Source organism: Perissodus microlepis, chromosome 16, assembly GCF_051167445.1.
Source record: "Perissodus microlepis isolate ML-2025 ecotype Zambia chromosome 16, ASM5116744v1, whole genome shotgun sequence".
NCBI lineage: Eukaryota > Metazoa > Chordata > Actinopteri > Cichliformes > Cichlidae > Perissodus > Perissodus microlepis.
Genome location: NC_140476.1, coordinates 17,694,858 through 17,715,000, shown reverse-complemented (window position 1 = coordinate 17,715,000; position 20,143 = coordinate 17,694,858). Strand labels below are relative to the sequence as shown.

General features: G+C 38.9%; 3 protein-coding genes across 6 annotated transcripts in view; 1 reads left to right on the top strand and 2 right to left on the bottom strand.

Moving 5' to 3' along the window:
• The window catches only part of trappc2 (trafficking protein particle complex subunit 2), a 1,816-nt gene extending 1,165 nt beyond the window's left edge, over positions 1 to 651 (top strand). For both annotated transcript variants that reach the window (XM_084909058.1, XM_084909057.1), the window contains exons 4-5: positions 242 to 323; positions 421 to 651. In XM_084909058.1, coding sequence (XP_084765184.1) covers positions 242 to 323; positions 421 to 519 — 181 coding nt within the window. In that variant the 3' untranslated portion in view covers positions 520 to 651. The remainder of the gene's footprint in view (positions 1 to 241; positions 324 to 420) is intronic.
• Positions 652 to 856: 205 nt separating this feature from the next.
• On the bottom strand, positions 857 to 3,255 carry rab9a (RAB9A, member RAS oncogene family). The gene is made up of 3 exons (XM_084909056.1): positions 3,052 to 3,255; positions 2,592 to 2,712; positions 857 to 2,484 (listed from the first exon to the last, which is right to left on the bottom strand). Exon 3 carries the CDS (start codon positions 2,441 to 2,443, stop codon positions 1,835 to 1,837), a length of 609 nt encoding a protein of 202 aa, XP_084765182.1. The 5' UTR covers positions 2,444 to 2,484; positions 2,592 to 2,712; positions 3,052 to 3,255; the 3' UTR covers positions 857 to 1,834.
• A 676-nt stretch (positions 3,256 to 3,931) lies between these two features.
• egfl6 (EGF-like-domain, multiple 6) lies at positions 3,932 to 13,258 on the bottom strand. 3 transcript variants are annotated; one of them, XM_084907656.1, is made up of 14 exons: positions 13,150 to 13,258; positions 12,885 to 13,054; positions 11,487 to 11,593; positions 11,050 to 11,142; positions 10,784 to 10,903; positions 10,561 to 10,680; positions 8,292 to 8,426; positions 8,088 to 8,210; positions 7,571 to 7,633; positions 6,845 to 7,093; positions 5,436 to 5,510; positions 5,080 to 5,175; positions 4,723 to 4,985; positions 3,932 to 4,533 (listed from the first exon to the last, which is right to left on the bottom strand). In XM_084907656.1, exons 2-14 carry the CDS (start codon positions 12,956 to 12,958, stop codon positions 4,432 to 4,434), a joined length of 1,620 nt encoding a protein of 539 aa, XP_084763782.1. In that variant the 5' UTR covers positions 12,959 to 13,054; positions 13,150 to 13,258; the 3' UTR covers positions 3,932 to 4,431. The 3 variants fall into 3 exon arrangements, with proteins under 3 accessions (XP_084763782.1, XP_084763783.1, XP_084763784.1); XM_084907657.1 differs by lacking the exon at positions 7,571 to 7,633 and having other exon boundaries at positions 12,885 to 13,258; XM_084907658.1 differs by lacking the exons at positions 7,571 to 7,633; positions 8,088 to 8,210 and having other exon boundaries at positions 12,885 to 13,258.
• Between the last annotated feature and the right edge of the window lie 6,885 nt (positions 13,259 to 20,143).

Below are 20,143 nucleotides of genomic sequence, written 5' to 3'. Positions count from 1 at the left end.
AAGTTGAATAACCAAAATCAAGCACAAGTTTTGAATCTTCTATTAATCTACATCTTAAAAAACATGTTAATTCATTTAAATCATTGAGATTTAAAGCTATGATCTAACATGTAATATAAATCTGGAAATCAGGGCCACCAGTGTGATTATTTTGGGACTTAATGAGCTTGTTATCATTGTTTCCGGACAGATTCAGTGTATGGGCATGTCTTTATTTTCTTTAACTATTTGCAACACATATAAGATTCATCATGCTGCACGACATGCGACTAGAAGATGGAATCAAAAACTTTTTTAACGACGTCTATGATTTATATATCAAGGTAAGTCGTTATCCAGGTCATAAGAGTATCTTAGCATGATGTGACATTTGGTATATTTTGCTTTTAGCATTTAATCTTATCCTGCTCTGTCTTTCAGTTTGCAATGAATCCATTCTATGAAATCAACGCGCCCATCCGCTCAACTGCTTTTGAGAGGAAAGTCCAGTTCCTTGGGAAGAAGCATCTCCTGAGTTAATCACTTCACACAAAAATTTCAATAGTGTCTTTATGTTGTATATAGTTAATACAGTTGTTTCTGTTCTTCTTTAAAAATCTTGGATGTGTTCAGAACAAAAGTGGATTTGTATAAACAGTGTTTTGCTTTGTGCATGTTTGTTTTGTTTTTTTAGAGTGGATGTGGCTGCTTTGTGTGACATTATGGCTTCAAATTTCATGTGCACTGCAAAAATATCCAGAAAGAAAATATCTATAAGTTGGTGTTGCCTTACTGCAGAGCATAGTCAGATACGTTCACAGGAAATATTAAACTGATTTATCAGCTAGATTCCAGTCTACAAAACATGCATAACAGGCAATTTTCAGGGGGTTTATTCATCACTTGGCATGCCAGTAGTACAACTTTGAAAGAAAAAAAAATGACACTTAAACATATGGTTCACAGTTTCAAATAACTATGGGGAGACTTTCAACTTGAAAATATATTTTAAAAATAAGTGCATTCATTAGCTAAATAATCCCATCAATGAAAAAAAATGTCACTACTCCATTATTTATTCTGCTTATAGTTAGATTCATGTTTTTTTCCAATGATAAAAAGAGCTTACAAAATACAAAAGTTTCCAGAAACATAAATATTCCAAATGCCATGCATGTTAAATCTGTTTTAATATTTCAGGGAATTAATTCATCCCTCATTGCTTTCAACACACAGCCTTAATCTATCCACAATGCAGAATGTGCACAAACAAGACCTAAATGTGCATTAATAACAAGCTTCCATTTGTTAGTCATACAAAGAAGTTCCTTAGCTACTTCATAATTTTCAGAAATAAGTTTATTGGTAGATATGTTATTTCAATTCTGCAGTTGTTTCATTACTATCATGTCATCATTCTGCATTACAACATTAGGGAGTGGAGTGTAGAGACCCTACAGTAATTGCACTCTCCAGGTTGCACATATCTAAACAAATATTTAAAAAAAAAAAAATAATGGAATCATTTAACCTTTTGAAAAATACTCTAATTTATAACTATAAGTTGTCTTGGGTCAACACAAAATGGGTTTTTTTCCCGTAAGCCTGACTTAATGGCCTTTGGCAGTGTTGAGTCAAGTGCTTTTAATTGTATTTGTAATGACACTAGCATTAATTTAGTGTTTTTTTCATTGTTTTTCTCCCCCAAACAAATCCAACACTTTGCATTATCAAACCATCAACAGTATAACAGTAGCGTAATTTGTTTAAATAAGATGTTACTACAGAACTGTACACCTACATCCTCATTTAATGGGCCTAATAGTGAATTCATGTTGGTGATAACTCCTGGGTGTTACGAACAGCAAGTGGCAGTGGAGCGAGGCTTTCTGTGAAGCTTGACTGTGTCTGTAGGGATGAGGTGGTCCGTTCTTTCATCCACTGCCAACACTCTACGCACTGCCTCCTCAAAGGCCACTGCTACATTGATGGCATCCTTGGCACTGGTCTCATAATAGGGGTAGTCACCATTCTCCTTGCACCACTGCTGCGCCTCCTCGGTAGACACCTGCCTCTCCGTCACATCCACTTTGTTGCCCAGTACTACGAACGGGAACTTCTCCGGCTCCTTGACATCCGCATAGTAGATGAACTCCTTCTTCCAGTTGCCCAAGTTCAGAAAACTCTGGTTATCATCAACACTGAAGGTGAGCAGGCAGCAATCAGAGCCACGATAGAAAGGAGTCCTCAGGCTGCGGAAGCGCTCCTGGCCAGCTGTGTCCCAGATCTGGAGGGTAACCTGGTGGCCATCTACCTCCAGGTCCTTGTTGAGGAACTCAACCCCGATGGTGTGGAAAAGGTGTGCATCAAACTTGTTGGTCACGTAGCGATTCATGATGGAACTCTTTCCTACACCACCGTCACCGAGCAGAATGACTTTCAACAAGGATGTCTTTGTTGTCATGGCTATTTACTCCCAAATCCACCACTTTTGAAACAGTTTACCTAGTAGAAAGAGTGTGTGATGGATACTATTAGTATTTGTACACCATTACCAAAAAAAAAAAGTTGCAGCAAGAAGAAGTGTGGCATTGAAACCATATTGTTCTCACCCTAGGTTGATTTTGAGCTCATCCACTGGTCTGGATCATGTGCTGTTAAACCCCAGTCCCTGGTCACATGCTCATTTCTTTAATGTTGAAGAGTCAGGCCATTCAGGTAGCGTTCAGCTAGCTGTAATACAGAGATAAGAGCTCAGTTTTTCTGTTGGCCCGGGACAGCAGGTACACTGCAATAACGTATTATCTGCCACCAAACATGCGATAACGTTACATTAAGATGCAAACAAGGTATTAAAGTTTAGCTTGTAGCTACATGGTACACAATACGAAACATATTTTAACGTGCTGTAACATAACAGAGTCACCAAGTTGGTACTACCGGCCAGTTAGCTAGTTAGCTGAGCTGGCTATCGTGAAGAAGGAAAACAAGATAACAGCTGGAGTTAGGTTAATGTAGGGTACCAGATCAGCTAGCCTGGTTTTCATGCAGATAAGAGTGTAAGTCACGTACCTCACAGTTAGATCCAGGCAGCTGTTGAATAAAAGTAATAAGCCACCAGATAATTTAAATGATCTTAATACATCTGTTTGGCAGCTCCTTCCCTTGGCGTGTCTGGAGGTAACGTCAGGGATCTCCGTTTCCTGGTAAACTCTGGCGCTAACGTAGCTAGCTGCTAACAAGCGGGTAACGTCGGGTCATGTGATCTGGTCAGGACGAAACAACCAACGAGCGCCGAGAAACGCTCTCAGGCCACCACTACTTATACAACATGTACATTAATATTTTTTCACAGCGTACACATGACTCTTAATGTTCAAAATATCACAGACTTTAAAGTCATTCGTGGTTTTGCTTTATTTGAGTGAGATTAGTAAGCCGTAACATCGCTTTATTTTACGCTAGTTAACCGCAACATCTTTGCAGTAGTTAAGCTACACCAACAGAGGGCCACATGTAGCTGTCATCTGTTACCACACAATACTTTTATCCAGTTTGTGGAAACCTGCAGTAGATAATAGGAGTTTGGGGCTCTCGTTTCTTTATATTTTACTAGGAAAATGTGCATTTTTTTAAGGACACTGCACCCCCTGCTGGGTTATGCCGGATTTTTGATAATAGTTCTTTGGGAATAACTTTGTTGGTGCAAAAATTATATTGTATTCTCGTTAATCCGTGTTAGCGTTGTCAGTTTCATAGATTTGTGTTTTTGTAACTGATTAAAAATGGTTAGGTACAAGGTCTGGACTAAAAATTTGTTTAAAAAAAGTAGCCAAAGTCTGAAGCAAACTGTAAAGAAATTAGTTGCAGCTCAAAACCTTTTGAACATTTGGTACTGTAAAATAATCATCATTATGGAATCTGTACATGGAAAAAAATAAATGATAGGAAGTTAGAAAAAAAACATTTAATGTAATAACATGGTATAATAATACAGCAAATCTTACACAATTGTATGCACTGATAGTTTTTTTTAATTGTTTAAACTAAACAGCCTTCAAAAACGTTGATCAATTAAAATTGCAGATATAATTAACCTAACAATTCACATTACATATTGTGGACTATTAACTTTTTAACTATTAACTTCAGAAATGCACTGTTGCAAACATAACAACGGTTTAAGCACAATACTGTTGGACCAGACTAACAAAGTTAGCATTTTCACCTTTTCCTGAGATCTGAGTTATCTGTACCATAAAAGATGATTTTGAAAATCACAAAAAAACTATAGCAGGGTGCTTCTATGTAGCAGCTTTGTGATGACATGAATTTCTCTGCACTTAGTTTATGTATTGTTCCCTGTAGACTGTGTGTCTGCACTGAGGGAATAATGGGAAAAAATCCACAAGAAACACACCATAACATGGATAAATGTCAAGGCATATGTTCTTAAAAGACTGGATCCTCTTGACACGTTCCTGATGTCAGCACAACAGTGTCCAGCCCAATCTCACCTCCAAGACCTTTCCCGCGCTGAACTTCAAAGATAACCTGAAACACAAACCGACATACAGTTGTACATTAAGGTTGTTGATCTGAGTAGTAAATTAGTAATGTGATGTCTGCCTTTTCAGAACATCAAAGGAATTTACTTTTTAGGCCAAGATCCCATCATAGCTAGCCACAAGTATTGAAGAAGATTTTAAATATAATGTTCTATAATGTGTGTAAATGACTTACGGATTCTGGGGCCTTCTCCTTCCAGGCCACTGTGAGAAACTCAGTCTGCCAGCCCTGCTCTCTGCTCTGACTCTGCTCCCATACTGGGTAAACATTGTTGTCCAGCAGTACCCTGAGCGTGCCCACATCAGGGCCAACCACACGGTAGTCAAAGGTAAGGCAGAGGCTGCCATACTGGGACCGGTCACCAAGAAGCAGTTTCAACCTGGCCACATCCTCTTGCTCCCCTACAAGCCCACTCAAAGCCATGTAGTACTCACCACCTGAGAATGTTTGTAGCTGATGTAAGTTACAGTATCTGAATGCACAAAAATGAATACCTCTCCTTTGAAAAAGTAACATTCATCACGTCGTTACCATTGTCATGGTATGCTACACTCCAGTCCATGTCATCAGACTTGTCTTGGATCCATTCACACGCCCCTTTGTCAAAGTTGCAATCCATGAAATACTCTAGAAAGTAAATGTTAGGAACACATTTTTAAATTAGCTGAGTAGAGATTATACAACAATAACACATGTCTTAATATATGCTCAATCATCCAGGTAAGGAAATCCCAGAAAATTAATTCTGTTCATCTGGACGACTTTGGTCTTGAGACTAAAGAAGTCACTTGAATTAGTGACAAAACTTTTCTCTCAATGAAAACGCAATGTGATGAACAGAATCAACTTTCTGGGAACAATGAAACATGAACACACTTTTTGATTACCTTCTTGAGCTGGCGCTATGTGGATCTCTTTGACTTCTGTGGCTGGTCCGAACACTGACTCAAAGTCCTCTGATACTGTGTTTAGAGATTAAATTTAAAAAAAAAATGGAGTGAATTCATCTTAATATACACATTTAAGCTTTCAGCTATTAGGCATGCCTAAGTTAAACTGTTATTCATTGGTTCAAAAGTTTTGCTCTAAATCCTAACTTCATTTAGATTATACCTTTCAACTTTAGCTGATCGCGTGATTTCCTGATGGATTTTGTATTAGACTCTAACTAGACTAAGACAATGAGTGCAAAAACTGACACAACTCTGATACTACTCTTAAAAAATATGCAATGGAAAGAACTTAATGCATAAATAATACAACAAAGAGATTTTTCAAGATGACAGGTAGAAAGGGGTTTTTAACCAACAGGTAAAGACCTGCCCTGCTGTCACTCATACCATAAAATGGAGCTACAACTTTAGCATATATCCCCTCCAAGCAATTTAAAGCTCTAGCAGCAAATCACCCCCATGAAATGCAGCCACAGACAGTCTGATGAGTGACAGCTGGGATTATTGAAGCTGCTCAGTCAGAGTAGGCCTGTTTTAGAGAAGTCTAGAGTGCTGATGACAGACCTTCCTACAAGGAGGCAAGTCTGTTTGCACAACAGCTGTTTTGGGGAAAACATAATAAAGGGGCTTTGTAAATTCCCATCCCGCCTCCCCCTCCACCTGAGGGATGGGGAAGCAGGCCCAGGATGAGTTGTATCCTTGGGCTCTCACATGCCAGCAGACTAACATTCCTCCCTGGAGGTGATGGATGTCTTGGGGCCTGTCTCCTCTTGCTTTCTGAGTTCTTACACAGCCTCTGATCTTTCCATAAAATTCAAGATTATCAGTGAAAGACAACCTCATTCACGGGGTTTTGAAGGTTTTAAATGTAAGCTGGTAAGTCTTGATTTTACAGTGCTGGGTTATTATTGGGAATTTACATTCAGTCTGTTGTGACCAATAGTTTAATATAGCAGAGTAAGTAAGAATTCAAGGATTTTGAGAAAAAAAATTAGGTTGACAATTTATTTTATTTATACCAGTATAATCATCATAGTGCCTTTGATCCTTTATAGATAAGTCAGTGAGACTGGGATAACTCTGGGCTTGAGGTTAACAGCAGATCTGAAGCAACACCCCCTTTTCTTCTTTGGTCAAGGCCTTAATCCAGAGCTGCCCTTTCAGACAGTTATTTCAGCTGAAAATCCATAATTACATTCAGATGTCATGTAAACATGAGGGGACAGTCTATTTTGAATCACACTGAGTTTGTTTAGTCTGTTTATGGTTACTACTTACTTTGCAGACCACCCAGAATAGTGGAACTCATTTACCATAGCGCTGCCAAACAATATGCCCCTTACTGAAAACGTCTCCTCTTGGATTGAGCTGGTTGTCTTCCTCTTCCACCTCTTCCTCTTCTTCCTCAGGAAATCCCTCCTCTTGCGTTCCTTTAGTCGTAGTGCCAACATAGACCTCCCCGTCATAGTCAAAAGGTTGCAGGGGGATGTTGGGAGGTGGCGTTGCGACTGGTTCGAGGATTACATTTTTGATGTCCTCGTCAGTCAGTTTACCTCCCAGAATCCTAGGCTTCACCTGGGAGTCTGGGATGGCTGCAGGCAGGAAGAGGAATCAGAATAGACATGTGGCTCTGCAATCATGACTGACAAACATAGTATTTGACTTCAGATGTCTTTCTTGTTTTGCATGTATTTTGCAGATGCAGTTCTTATTTATTATTTCCCTGCGGTGACTTACCAGGCCATTGATAAAATGCTTTCCACAGGAGCAGAGCTATAACAAATTAACATGCTAAGACAACAGATTCTCCTACTGCATGCAGATAAGACATAAGCGGGCACGGCTTAAATTAGTTTCTTAAATGCTCAAGCAATTTGCTGTATAAGGCCATGCTGAGGATTTGAGGTCTCAGACTGCGGGTGCTATGGACATACATTTTCAGTCATGAGCAGGGGAGAGAGGTGGGGGAGGTGCTCTTATATATAGACAAGAGGAAGGGATGAGTGAATGGGGTTGCAGGGCAGGGAGTGAATAGCAGAAACAGAGTCTTGGATTCTATACAATCTCACCATTCAGGGAATCATCTGCACTGCCTTTTTCTCCATCCCACGAACTCTGATAAAACGGCTTAACTACAGAAAATAAAGGCATTTTCATTTATGCAGAAAGCCCTGACCTCTTTTTTTGTTATTTGGCTGCATGAGATTTCACCTGTTATTATCTGGGTCTGGTTCAAAGAGTACAGCACTATCTTTATTTCTCGTTTTTCAGTTGGCTGGCTACAATGCAGTGTCGTATTTACACAGGTGTGTTTTCAATCTGTGCCTCTCTGGTGTTAACATCTGTGAAGAGGAGGGGAGTCTGAAGGCAGGAAACTAGCCTTGGCAGGACTGCTGTTTGCAGATGTTTAAAGAGTCCAAATGAAATATGTGGCTGTAAAACTTCTCCTGACCTACCTGACTGATGACCCTCGTCTGTTTTTTAAATCAAGCGTGAATGCCTTAATTTGACAAATCTCAGTAGAAATGAAAGGCTTTGCTAAAATTATTTTATTCGTAATTCTCTGCAGCGAATCTCGGATCTCACCAGAGCATTCAAAGCCATTGCCTCTGAAGCCAGACTTGCACCTGCACCTGTAGGATCCTTGAGTGTTCACACAGACAGAGTGGTGGCTGCACTTGTGGGTGCCGGCTGCACACTCATCAAGGTCTGGAATTGGAAGAAGCCTATTTGTACCTTTAGGAATCGAAGTGAGGAGATGACTCCCCTTAATAATCATGTATACCTTACCTACACAGTCATATTTGCCGTTGACATATTTTAGATCGTAGCCTTCCTGGCACTTGCAGTAGTAGCTGCCAAAGGTGTTCACACATTGTCTGTTGTATGGGCAGAGGTTCTTCCCAGTTACACACTCATCAATATCTAAAGGGAAACAAAGCAGGAGAAAAAATAAAGAGCCCATGTTTTTTATAATTATCAAGAGTTCTGTAGTCTTGTGAAAAAACTAAGTACACCCTTACCGATTCCATAAAAATCAAGAGGGTAACTAGCAGCCAAGTGCTGCAAATCAAATGCACTTAATTAATTGTTTATCACTAAATGTGACCACTGATATAAAAGCAGATGGTTTAGCAGTTTGCTGGTCTGGACCATTCAGGTGTGTGTTAACAGAATGTCCCTGTTTTCTTAAGAGTGGATGTTCAAGCAAATTTACCCCAAGATCAGATGGTGCAATGGTAGGAGAAACTGCAAAAAACCCAAGAGCTACAGGTCTCACTGAGCATGTTAAATGTTAAAGTAAATAACATTAAAATTAGAAAAAGACTGAATAGATATGGCTTGTTTGGGATGGCTGCCAAGAAAAAACACCTTCTTTCTAAAAAGAACATGACAGCACAGTTTAGGTTTAAAACAAACCACAAGACATCTGGAATAATCTTATTTGGACAGATCAGACAAAAGTGAACATATTTGGTTATAATGCATAGTGCTATTTTTGGTGAAACCTAACCATAGCATACAAGCTCAAAGACTCCATACCAACTGCTAAGCACAATGGTGGAGGGGTGATGATTTGGGATTTTTTGCAATCATTTGTCCTGGGCAAAAGGCAGTCACTGAGTTGACCATGAACTCCACTGTATACCAAAGTATTCTAGAGTCAAAGGTGAGGGCATCTGCCGACAGCTAAAGGTTAGCTAAAACTGGGTCATGCAACGGGACAGTGATCCTTAGCACAGCAGCAAATCTACAACAAAACGGCTGAAACAGAAAAGAATCAACGTGTTGCAATGGCCCATTTAAAGTCAATCTACATGAAATTTTGAGTGATCTTAAGAGATCAGTGCAAAAACAGAAGCAACATTGCAAAGAAGAGTAGCACATTTCTCCACAATGATGTGAACGACTGCTAAAATCATATGAAAAAAGCCACTTAATAGTGGGGCATACTTAGTTTTTCAAAGCTGCACAGAGTTCTTCGAAAACCTTTTCACATGCAGTCATATCCAGTACCTTCTGGTCAACAATACTTCCTCTTCGCTATTTGCTTTGCCAGGGTTGTGTTACCAGTTATTTCTGTAGATTTAGTTACTGTTTTTGGGGTTTTATCATTTTGATAATCAGAAATAGGAACTCTCAAAGCCTTGTAGCATTGCTGAATTGTGTTTGATTAGGAGCTCAGCAAGCAGCTAAGCAGCAGTCTGCTTAGCTGCTTATAAGCATATAATTATTAACAGCTCAACATAACAGGACATATGCACAAGAAGGTTTTTATTTTAAATTGTAATAGTAATTAATGCAAAACCTCATTCCCCAAAATTCAGGCGAGTGTGCAAAATTTAACTAAAAGCAAAATGTTTTACATTTGATTTTTCATACCCTATGTTTAATCAAATATAGGGCATAGACGTACAGTCAAAACATTCTGCAAATTATTTGCAATTCTATTCTGCTTTTGCTTACATTTGACAAATGATTGTCTTTTACTGCTATGGCTTAAAATGTTTCTACTATATTTGTGGTTAGCAACTGAAAGTGTGGCCCTAAAGCCAGTTGGGGTCTATAAAGTATATGGAATGTCACATTGAATACAACCAGGATAAATGTGTCTCATCAGAATTCATTTTTTGTACAGTACATGTGGTAAAAATAGAATTTGGCTGCTTTTTGGAAGAAAAGTATGTTTTTGTTGTAAATCTGTTTCTGAATGTGTTGCATTCGTGGCAGTCGTGAAATTTAATGCCACTGAACTTGTATATGACCTCCCCTGTGTGATCATGACAGACTGGTGCAACCACAGCTCAAGCAGTTTTGTTGGAAGATATATAACTAAATTGCATTCAGTTGATTTACAAGCAAAACATGCCAAAACCATGTAATATAATCCTCACACAATGTGTCCAGTATGCAGTTACCTTCAATCTGTGTGACATAGAAAGTGTCTCTGTGTTTCTTATTTCATATAAAGGCTGTTGCCTCATATAACACATTGTTTGCATAAGACTAACTTCTTAAAACATTAATTTTTCTGCACGTATGATCTGTTACCGCTCACCTACACAAGTTCTTCCATCCTGCCCCAGTTGCAGCCCTGCAGATGGGCAGAGGCATTGAATCTCTCCTTGTACTTCCTCACAGCCATACTGACAGTGAGCAAGTGCACAGGTCCTGGAATCTACATGTCCAAACACAAATAACACAAATTATCAGATATGCATCCTGATATGCAGCTGTTCTCTGCATTTCCACTCAGTGTATATATCCACATTGGGACTCACTGGCACAGGATCCGTCGGCCATTAAGGTGTATCCGTTGAGACAGTAGCATTTGTAACTCCCATAGGTGTTCATGCAGCGATGCTCACATGGACGAGGTTTCAGGCCGCACTCATTCAGGTCTAAGAATAAGAAAGATCTTTACTTTTTGTAAATCAATCAATCGAGCAGATAAACATTTTCTTTCTGGAAAAGTGAATCCTTCCATAAATTAGTCTGTGGACCCGGTTTGCTTTCCAGACATTATTTAATGACCTCAAATACCCACCTTGATTACATGTCTTTCCGGAGTATCCTGGAAAACACTTGCATTTGTTGGGGCCAACGCACTCTCCGTGCTTGCACCCGTGCTCACACTGGGCTGGTAAAACATTTAAGATGAAGAAAATACCACCAGAAATATCAGTGGTGGAAAATGATGGATTGCAGTCAAAACCACAAATTTCTATTATACAGGCAAGGTTTTTAAATCTAGAATGTAATTTCCTCCACATTTTTGGGGGTTAGAAAAATATCCTTCATGAAAAGACTAACAATAGACAGAATACAGTTTTTTGGCAGTAAAGCTCGTTCTCTCTAAATTTTTGTTTATTGAGAAAGCTTTTCGTGTTAGTTTAAACGTCTCAGCCTGCTTGCTTTTTAAGTGCCTTAATGATTTTTATCTTACTGATTATAAACTGGCCTTTGAATGCATACTGTTCTTACCCTCACACTGCCCTTTACTGTTTTTCTTCCAGCCATAGCAACACTCCAGTCTCCTACCATAGCGACACACACCTGGTTGGTTTCCAGTAAGGACTTGCCTGTAGTGCCTTTGCAGAGGAAAAAGAGGAGTCAAAGGTAAGATATATAAATATATATATATATGTATATGTATTATTTACAACCCACCCTGGTGAGTGCACAGAACATCCAAAGCAAATTAAGCCTTTAAACAAAATCTCATGTCAGAAAGAAAATAAATAAAATGAAAAATAAAACCCCCCACTGATTATAAATTTAGGTTATTATAGAATCATGTTTAATTAGGCCCACACACACTAACTAAGATGTCTCAATTGCAGGCATTCTGGCATCCACTTTTAATCATGGTCCAAACAACAAGCAACCTAAATAAAGTGTCTCCTCACAAGGCTTGCTTAGCACTAGAAGCTGGGCTCCCCATGGTGCAACAGCCAGCTGACAGGATGTAGGCTACAGATGGAGAAAAACATACTAATCAGACACTGGCACCCTCACACTATATTTCCTCCTTTTAAAAATCGGCTTTGATCTTTGTCTTGTTTCTGGAGACTGATGCATATCAACTGGAAGGTTATTCTGACTTGTGGTTAAAGAGTCAGCGGTGCTCTCAAAATAACCTGCGGTACATATAGATTACATTGCATGTGTACATTTTAACTTGTAAATTCGATTAACATTTTTACCATAACTTAGTTGAGCAAGTGATTCCAAAAATAGCAGAATCTTGCGTTCAAATCTGACTGCACCTTTCAGCATCGTTAGCTTTGCTTTTAGGCTGACAGCCAAACACTTAAATCCCAGGCAGGACAAGAGGAATCTGTGTCTTTATAGAAATCAACCAGAATAGCCCACGGGAGACGGTCTCCTAAGAGAGACAGGTGCTCTTCAGTTATTAACAGTTGCTGTGCCATATTTAGAAGTTGCACTCTCTTAGTCTTCTGTTAGCAGGGGCAATGTTGTGTGTACATATTTTCAAAATAACAGTTTCCCCTGTTAAAAGTTTATGCATATTCTACACTGCAAAATAGAGGGCTTTGTGTTATTCCTTAAGCCCCACTTAAAATAACAGTGTATGGAGAAACTAATATTCCAGGTGTTAGAGATTCCACCTTTTTTAAGAGGAAGCAGGTTGAATTGTATATTATCTGATACTATAATTAACATTGCTGTGTTATTTTTGGCATTCAGCCTTCCTGAAATGTGATTGGAATTCTTTGGTACGTAAACATCTGTCTGACATCATACTTTAACTTATTTTTGAGTCTTGACTTAGCAAAGTTTTCACCTGCTGCAGATTTTTCAGAGTAGAAGCACATCATACAACATCACACGGCCTGTTGCTCGACTTGATTGACTTACCTATAGGCGTCTGTGCTACCAGCAGAGATGTGGAGCAGGAGAAAAAGAGCACCGACCAAAGTAAGTGGCTGCATGTCTGTCACAGTGAGCAGCCTTGTTTCCCACGGGGCTGACTTTGGTTGCTCTGCGTTCTGACTATTCCTCCCAGGGGATTACGCTCATTAAATTGCCTAGACAGAAACAAGTCTCAGTTTTTCACAAGACACATGTATTTCCAGAGTGCAAAGTCAAAATCTCCTCTAGGGAAAAAATATCTCTGTCATACTCTTTTCAATGCTGTTGCTACACTCTGTGCCCCATGATTTGCTTCTCTTTCTTCTACACTGAAATTCCAGAGGTTGGCTGTCACTGTGAAATGACACTGGACTGAGACGGATGAGGTGGTGACTTCTGGAGGTAGGAGTGGGTTTGTAAGGGGGGTGGGGAAATGTTAAGGGGTAATCCTTTCTTTACTCAAACCCTGCAGAAGCTCAAATGAAAAAAAAAAGAAAATCAAATGAACTTTATTTTTCTTTTCCTTGATGAATTTTACGTGCATTAGCTGCTTTTTATGATTCAGTTTTATTTAATAATCAGCTGTATCAAATAACTGTCATACTCAGACATGCACTGGCTTGTCCTTAGCAGCTCTGTACCCTTTGGTGTCTTGCTCTCAGGTAGCACATAAAGCTTTGCTCTCTCACACACGTTTATTTCAAGTTCAGCCATAAAAGTGTTTAACGAGTTTGCGCACTCTCAGGGTACGCTCTAACATCTGGTCCTGCTCGTCTGCTTGCTTGGAAATGAAAAGGTCTTGTTCCTTTTGGAGCTTCAGGCTTTAGTTTACATTTGTTGTTGAAATTCATTTGAGGGGGTTTGTTTTTCTTGTAAATCCAAAATCTGCTTTATTTACACTTTAGATTTTTGCTCAGAGTCACATCGGGGAAAGAGGTTTAACATGATTTGAAAATTGCAATGGAAATAGCTTTCAGATGAGAAGGAAGTGTGTAGTTAAATACTGTGGTCGAACAATAGAAGCCTGTGATTATTTTTCCAGACATTTGGTACTCATGTCAGGAGGGAGAAACGTTTCAGCTTGCTAAATAGATGTTATAGCTCGTTTAGCTTGCATAGAGAGAAGGGTAAAATAAATTCAGTCTGGACTCTCCAGTTGTTGAATAGATTTATTATGAAAATAATAAACATTCGTGGTAAGCGTGGCTGTTTAACATAGACATATCTATGTAAACAACAATCCATTACAGAGTAGAGGATACGCAAGATTAACAAGAGGCCAAGTAGCAATGCTGGATAGGAACCAGTACAGTTTTTCATACATATTCTTCATCATTCCTCATCATTTATCATTCTTCTTCTTCTTCAACAGTCTTCTTCTTTATTGCTGTATAGGGGAAAAAAAAGGCTTGAAATTTGGCACACTGATGGCATCCCCTGATTGTGATCAATTCCACAAAGTTCAGTCCAAGTATGATGAATAAGCTTGATGGATGATCAGTTACAATCTGTAACTGACTGCTTAGAGTAGAAGACCTGGCAGTTTGCTCCAATGGATACAGTAGTTAATGATTAGACCTTGTCCAATAACACATACTCTCTCACACACACTGCCTTTCATTTGTAATTTGTAGTGTGAAATGTGACTCTAAATGTGACTCACATGTCAGGCATGTAGGTCATGCGGCGCTATACAGGACAGTGCTATTTCTTTGGTGCTGTTCTGTTGACTCTGTGTTTAATTTGATAAAGCAGGCATTTCCGTGACAACAGCGCCCTCACCTGTCTTGGCAAAAACTCTGAGGTTTAGCCCAAGACACCAAATTAATCTAGTGGAAGTTTAGGGGCTGAAATTTTAAACACTTCTCTGAAAAGCTGGATGTGAATATATTTATCATGAAAAACACAGGAGAGAGAGAAAAAACAAAAACACATAAAATGCTTCAATTGTGTTTGGTAAATAAAACACACCACGCTGTTACATAATAACAGCACATTTATGCTATTGAAATTATACTAAACTACTATAAGGCCTGCAAACACTGGCTAATTTTCTTTTTCCTTTTTTAAAAAAATTACAAGTGTAGACAATATTATTTATAGGATATAAAATTGAAACCTTTCTTCAGGTAAACAGGTTTTACCAGAAGGTGGAGCCAGTTACTAATATAAAGAAGCAGGAACTGAAAAAAGATGACAAGTTCCTATGTCCACTGTTGTAATCAGAAAGTTAAAATGCATTATCTGTGTTCCTTTGTTTTTTAACCATTACCTAAAGTCTCTGTTTATATATGATTTGGAATGAAGTAAGATGCAATAAACAAAGTTAAGGTAGTTTAAAAAAAGGTTATCGGTTGATCAGGAGTTTCATCTTTCCCTCTTACTAATAACAGGACCATCTCTGCAGCATACCATTAATTTGATCATTTCAAACGCATGTGTTAGATCGTGCACAGAAAATAAAGACCTGAATTATTTTTACAAATTGTCTTTGTTTATGTGTTTGTCTCTTAGTGTTTTAAAAGTGGTTCTGTAATCTTGCTTCATGCAATGCAGAACCTTGTTTCAGCATCGGTGATTTTCAGGAAGTGCACCTCCCCACTTCCTAAAAAGCTCTCAGGCCAGCACTCCCCTCTCATTAGAAGTTTTTAGTGCTGTTAGTACAGGGCATAACAAACCCCTGTTTGACCCTCTGCCTGTAAGATACATGCCACTTTTAGAGAAAATCAGCTGCTTCTATGTGGGCACGCACATTTCATCCAATGAGTCCCTCACTGTGGGCTATGGTGCAATAAGCACGGCCTTTACTATAAAAGGAGAGACAAGGCTGTTGAAGAGTTATTTTGAAAGTGATGTGTGTACACAACCACATCCTGCCTTGAGTGGAAGATGCCATGAGCAATGAATGCACTGCAGACAATACTAACTGCTGTAGAAATGGGCCGCTGCCACAGCGCTAATGTAGTCTAGCGTTTGAGGTAATACATCTTTGAGTGCTGTTGTCCAGATTTGGCCAGAGTCTATATATGAGTCATGTTTAAAAACAGACATTTGCTTCCTTTTAAAATAGCTTAATTAGCTGCTTACTTTATAGTGTGGTCTCTCTAAAACTCATCAAATCTGATAACTTGTAAAGTTCTGCCACGGTTCAGGAAGGGAACTGTTACTTCCCCCTGCAGTAAATGAAGCGATCTTGAGAAATCATTTTGACAGGCTGTGTAGAGTTCTGATTAGAGAACCTATTATTCGCAGGGCTAGTGTGATAAATTTGAAACTTAATACTGAGCTTGTGCATAAAGTATCACCTTGCATGAGTAGAAACCTAATACAACAAATCTAGGAGGTATTGCTGTTGGTCACATTCCAACTAGTAGCTTAAGAAACTCAAACATTTAGTCAAAGAAACTTCCACCTCTGATAGTTTGTTGCTGCAGCTGTAATTTAATGGCACTGTTTGTTTTGCGACCTGACAGAAATCTCCTTTTACTTGCAGACAGAAGATCTTAGGTGCAGGTGTTCCCCCTAAAATGATGGCTGCATATAGAATAAACAATGAACTGATGTTAAGTGAGGTTGAACCCAGTACAACTAGACAGACAGACCCTGGGGAATTCAAGCTGTCTGGGAGACACTTTCACTCATGCACCTCAATTTGATTAGCAGGATGAGGTAAATGCAAGTATTGACCTCAGCTGGACACCTCCTGTTCTCCTTTTAGCGATAATGCAGGAGCAGACGCAGCTGTGCCATGCTCTCAGGCTGGCTTGATGGGTAGCACCAGATGTCTCAAGAGGGTCAGTGTGTGCGACTTACCATAATTTATTAATGGGCTTGCCTGTTCAGAACATTACAGTGGAATAGTAAGTCTGCCACAGTCTTTTGCAGACCTGATGGAGGTGCTTTGCATATTGCCAGACATGTAGGAAATTCATTTCTCAGTGTTTCTCACTCCTTGGCAGATGCCGACTCCACATACAACATTAGAATGAAAACTGTATGTACCTGTACTGTGCCTGCAGAAGCTGCATTATGTTCTTTTGAGTCGTTCTTCAAAATCTGTGGTTACTTAATGGGGAACTTTCCTCTTGCACTTCCTGCCATGTAACTATATTTTAACACATATCTGTTTTAAACTGCCTTTTCTAACCTTCTAAAATGATAATTCGATACTTTAAAATAACTCATGCATTTGCTGTGTTTATTTATTTATTTTTGTGATACCCCTGACAACAGATTTTTCTAAGCAAAAATCCCCAAACATTACTCCATTGACAAAACTAGGTCATACTTGCTATGTTTTCTCTTTGTAATATGAGACATATGGAGTCAAAGGCACATGTTAATACGATAGTTACCTCTTGTCAAGATAATACGGATTTGTACTATATCCATTTTTTTGCATTATTCTTTGAAGCTAGTAAGAAGTTAATTTACTGTTAAATCATTTGACCCTAAAGGTCAGAGTTTAAAGCTCTCCTTTATTCCTTTTAACTGTGGAGGTTTGTGCTGGATATAATTACACAACTATGTACCCTAAGAAGACAACAGCCTCACCTTGGTGTAGTGATTATGTAAACTGCATGCCTAACATGATAGGACATGCTGCAGTATCACTTTTACCTCCTGCTATGTCTTTGTACAAAAGCTGTAATGTTCCTGCACTATGGTAGGGCCACTGATAATACCTTAAAAATGGCTGTGCTGTTATTACAGACTTTTGTTGCTATCAGCAAAAGTCTATGAAAATGAAAACAACCAGATTTCATTTCCTGTTTCTGGTTAGAATGAGCTCTAAAGCTGTTGCTGTAGGTATGCAGAAAAGACAGGGATAATAAAAATCCAGTCATGGATCTTTTCTTTTTTTTAAGCACACTTATAATTATAGTTTTGGGGGCTTGTATATAATATAATTGTTACGCACATTCATTTGATGCAGACTTCATTCATTGCCTTTTTTTTTTTTAGCCATTTAAGCATTTAAGTGGTAAATGTTTTAATAGTGCTCGATATATGTGCAGAAAGAGGTGAGGCTTGTATGTTACTCTATGTAAATGCAGATTCCTCTGCAGGGGTGCACAGCGTGACGTGGAAACAGCCCACTAGAAACAGAGAAAAAAGGAAGAGAGACATTGTCATAAATAGCAGAGGTCGGAAATTACAGCACAAAAACTTAAACCCTGCTTTGTCTTGACAGCTTCCTCAGACCCACTTTGAGCTGTACACTCAAAAACACACACACACACACACACACACACACAAACAAACACACAACCAGAGCTTATCCATATTAATTAAGGGGAGATTAAACTAGACCAAATCTGAATGCCATGGCCTCAGATGCCTTGTTTCTCAACAAGCTGTTATAACTTCTACATAGCTGCGGAATACATTAAACTTCCTGAGAGTTTGTGTATGTATATGACATGGTCACAAATGTTAAAACAGCTGTAAGGCTTTTTGAAAAATCAATATATCGATCCATGCATTTAGCCACTTTACTGTGCATCCGCTATAGGAACACTATGCACATTCCTCAGAGATGCTGTTTGAATTTCCAAACATTTGTGCTTTTGCTAAGGAGTTATCAACTTTGACTTTACTTTTCACAGAACATTGTACTTCCTGGTATGATCCACTGACCTGGACATAATAGTTTTATGACTGTCTGACATTTGGGGCAGTTTGTGACATGGTAGAGAGTATAAAATAGAAGTGCACACAGTAAACATCCTGATGGCATCACTTTAAATGGCTTTAAGTCACTACACATGCCTCTGTCTTAAACCTCGTGTGAACAGAGAACAGAAGTGTTCACAGCCCATGTCGAAGTTGCAAACAAGCACATTTTTAAAAATTATAATACTTTATAGCTACTGACCTGTTTTACAAACAATAATTACAAAGTTCAGCAAAGAGGAATCAGGTCAGTTGAAGCTTATGTTTTATTCCAACACTATATTAGTGTATTTATGCTTTAAGCCCATCAGCTCAGTTAACTCAACTGTGGAGTTTTGCTTCTTCAGTTTGGTGCTGCAGCTCTTTAACCACATCCTGTCACACACCTTTGAAACTCAGACAAATTCACAATTGAGCTACTTTAACACAGCTATAAATTGCCCAACGTGGGATGCGAAGGAGATTTAACAGTTTGGGTATGGTAAGACGTTTCTGTCTTCGATGGTGATCTTTCTTTGCCACCTAAAGTGCGATTGCTTGGCCAGTATCAAATGTCACCACAGACACAAAATAACAGGTGCCTTGCAGGTTTCCAGAAGCATACTTTGAACCATTTCAGAGAAATACGAATCTCACCAGTTAAGAAAGCTACAATGTAAGTTACAGAAGTTTCATTTACTGTGTAAGACGTAGAAGTTGGTATGTGGAGCTCAGGGGACTTACTCTGCTTTTTTATGTGTTATCAAGTAGCTGGTCCATGAAGGGCCACACATCTGCAGACATCTGGACTACAACTTGTCCAGGAGCTGCTTTTTGTTGTGTTTTTTTGCCCCTTGAACAAAAACACTCACTTCCTCTGCTTACATCCCACTATTGGTGCTGCAAAACTTCTGTCTCCCTCTTTAAAAACATGCAAACTGGCATTCACTCTATACTTAGTCCTCTCACTTCCTGTCTCAGATGTTGCACATGATTTTGTAACCACAAGTTAGCATGATTACAGTTATCATAGTAGCCTAAACCCTCACCTTGTTCATTTATTCTGCTTATGTCACATAGGGCTGGTGGGGCTAAAGTCACAACTGGCACCACAGTGAAATCTTTCTGTTTATAAGCATTTACCACGAGGATAGTGCCGCTGAATGCGGCGACATTTGAAGTGACAGACTCACATCTGGCGAGCTACTGTGCACAAGAGGCTGACTCTCCTACAGCTGCAGGGTTGCATGCACATGTCACATTGAATCACTTCTACACTCCCTACATCTCTGCACCAAATCTGTTTGCAGACACCATTTTGCAAGCTAGCATAGTCACTAGTTAGTTAGAGCTGGTTTTATGTTTTCTTTGTGCAGCTCAGCCTAAAACATTTGTATTTATCTTTAAATGTTCTGAAATAACAAATTAATATATTGTGGTCAGTTTAGTGTTGATGTTTTACATCTGTTTTAGAAGTTACTTATCCACCAGAAGTTACTTTACAGATGTCTATATTAGCAGCATTTAGAATACAGTTGTGGGGAAGAGGGTTGAAACCACTTATACAATTAAATAAAATGTTAAGTGTTTTGAAGGGGGTTTTTGTTTGC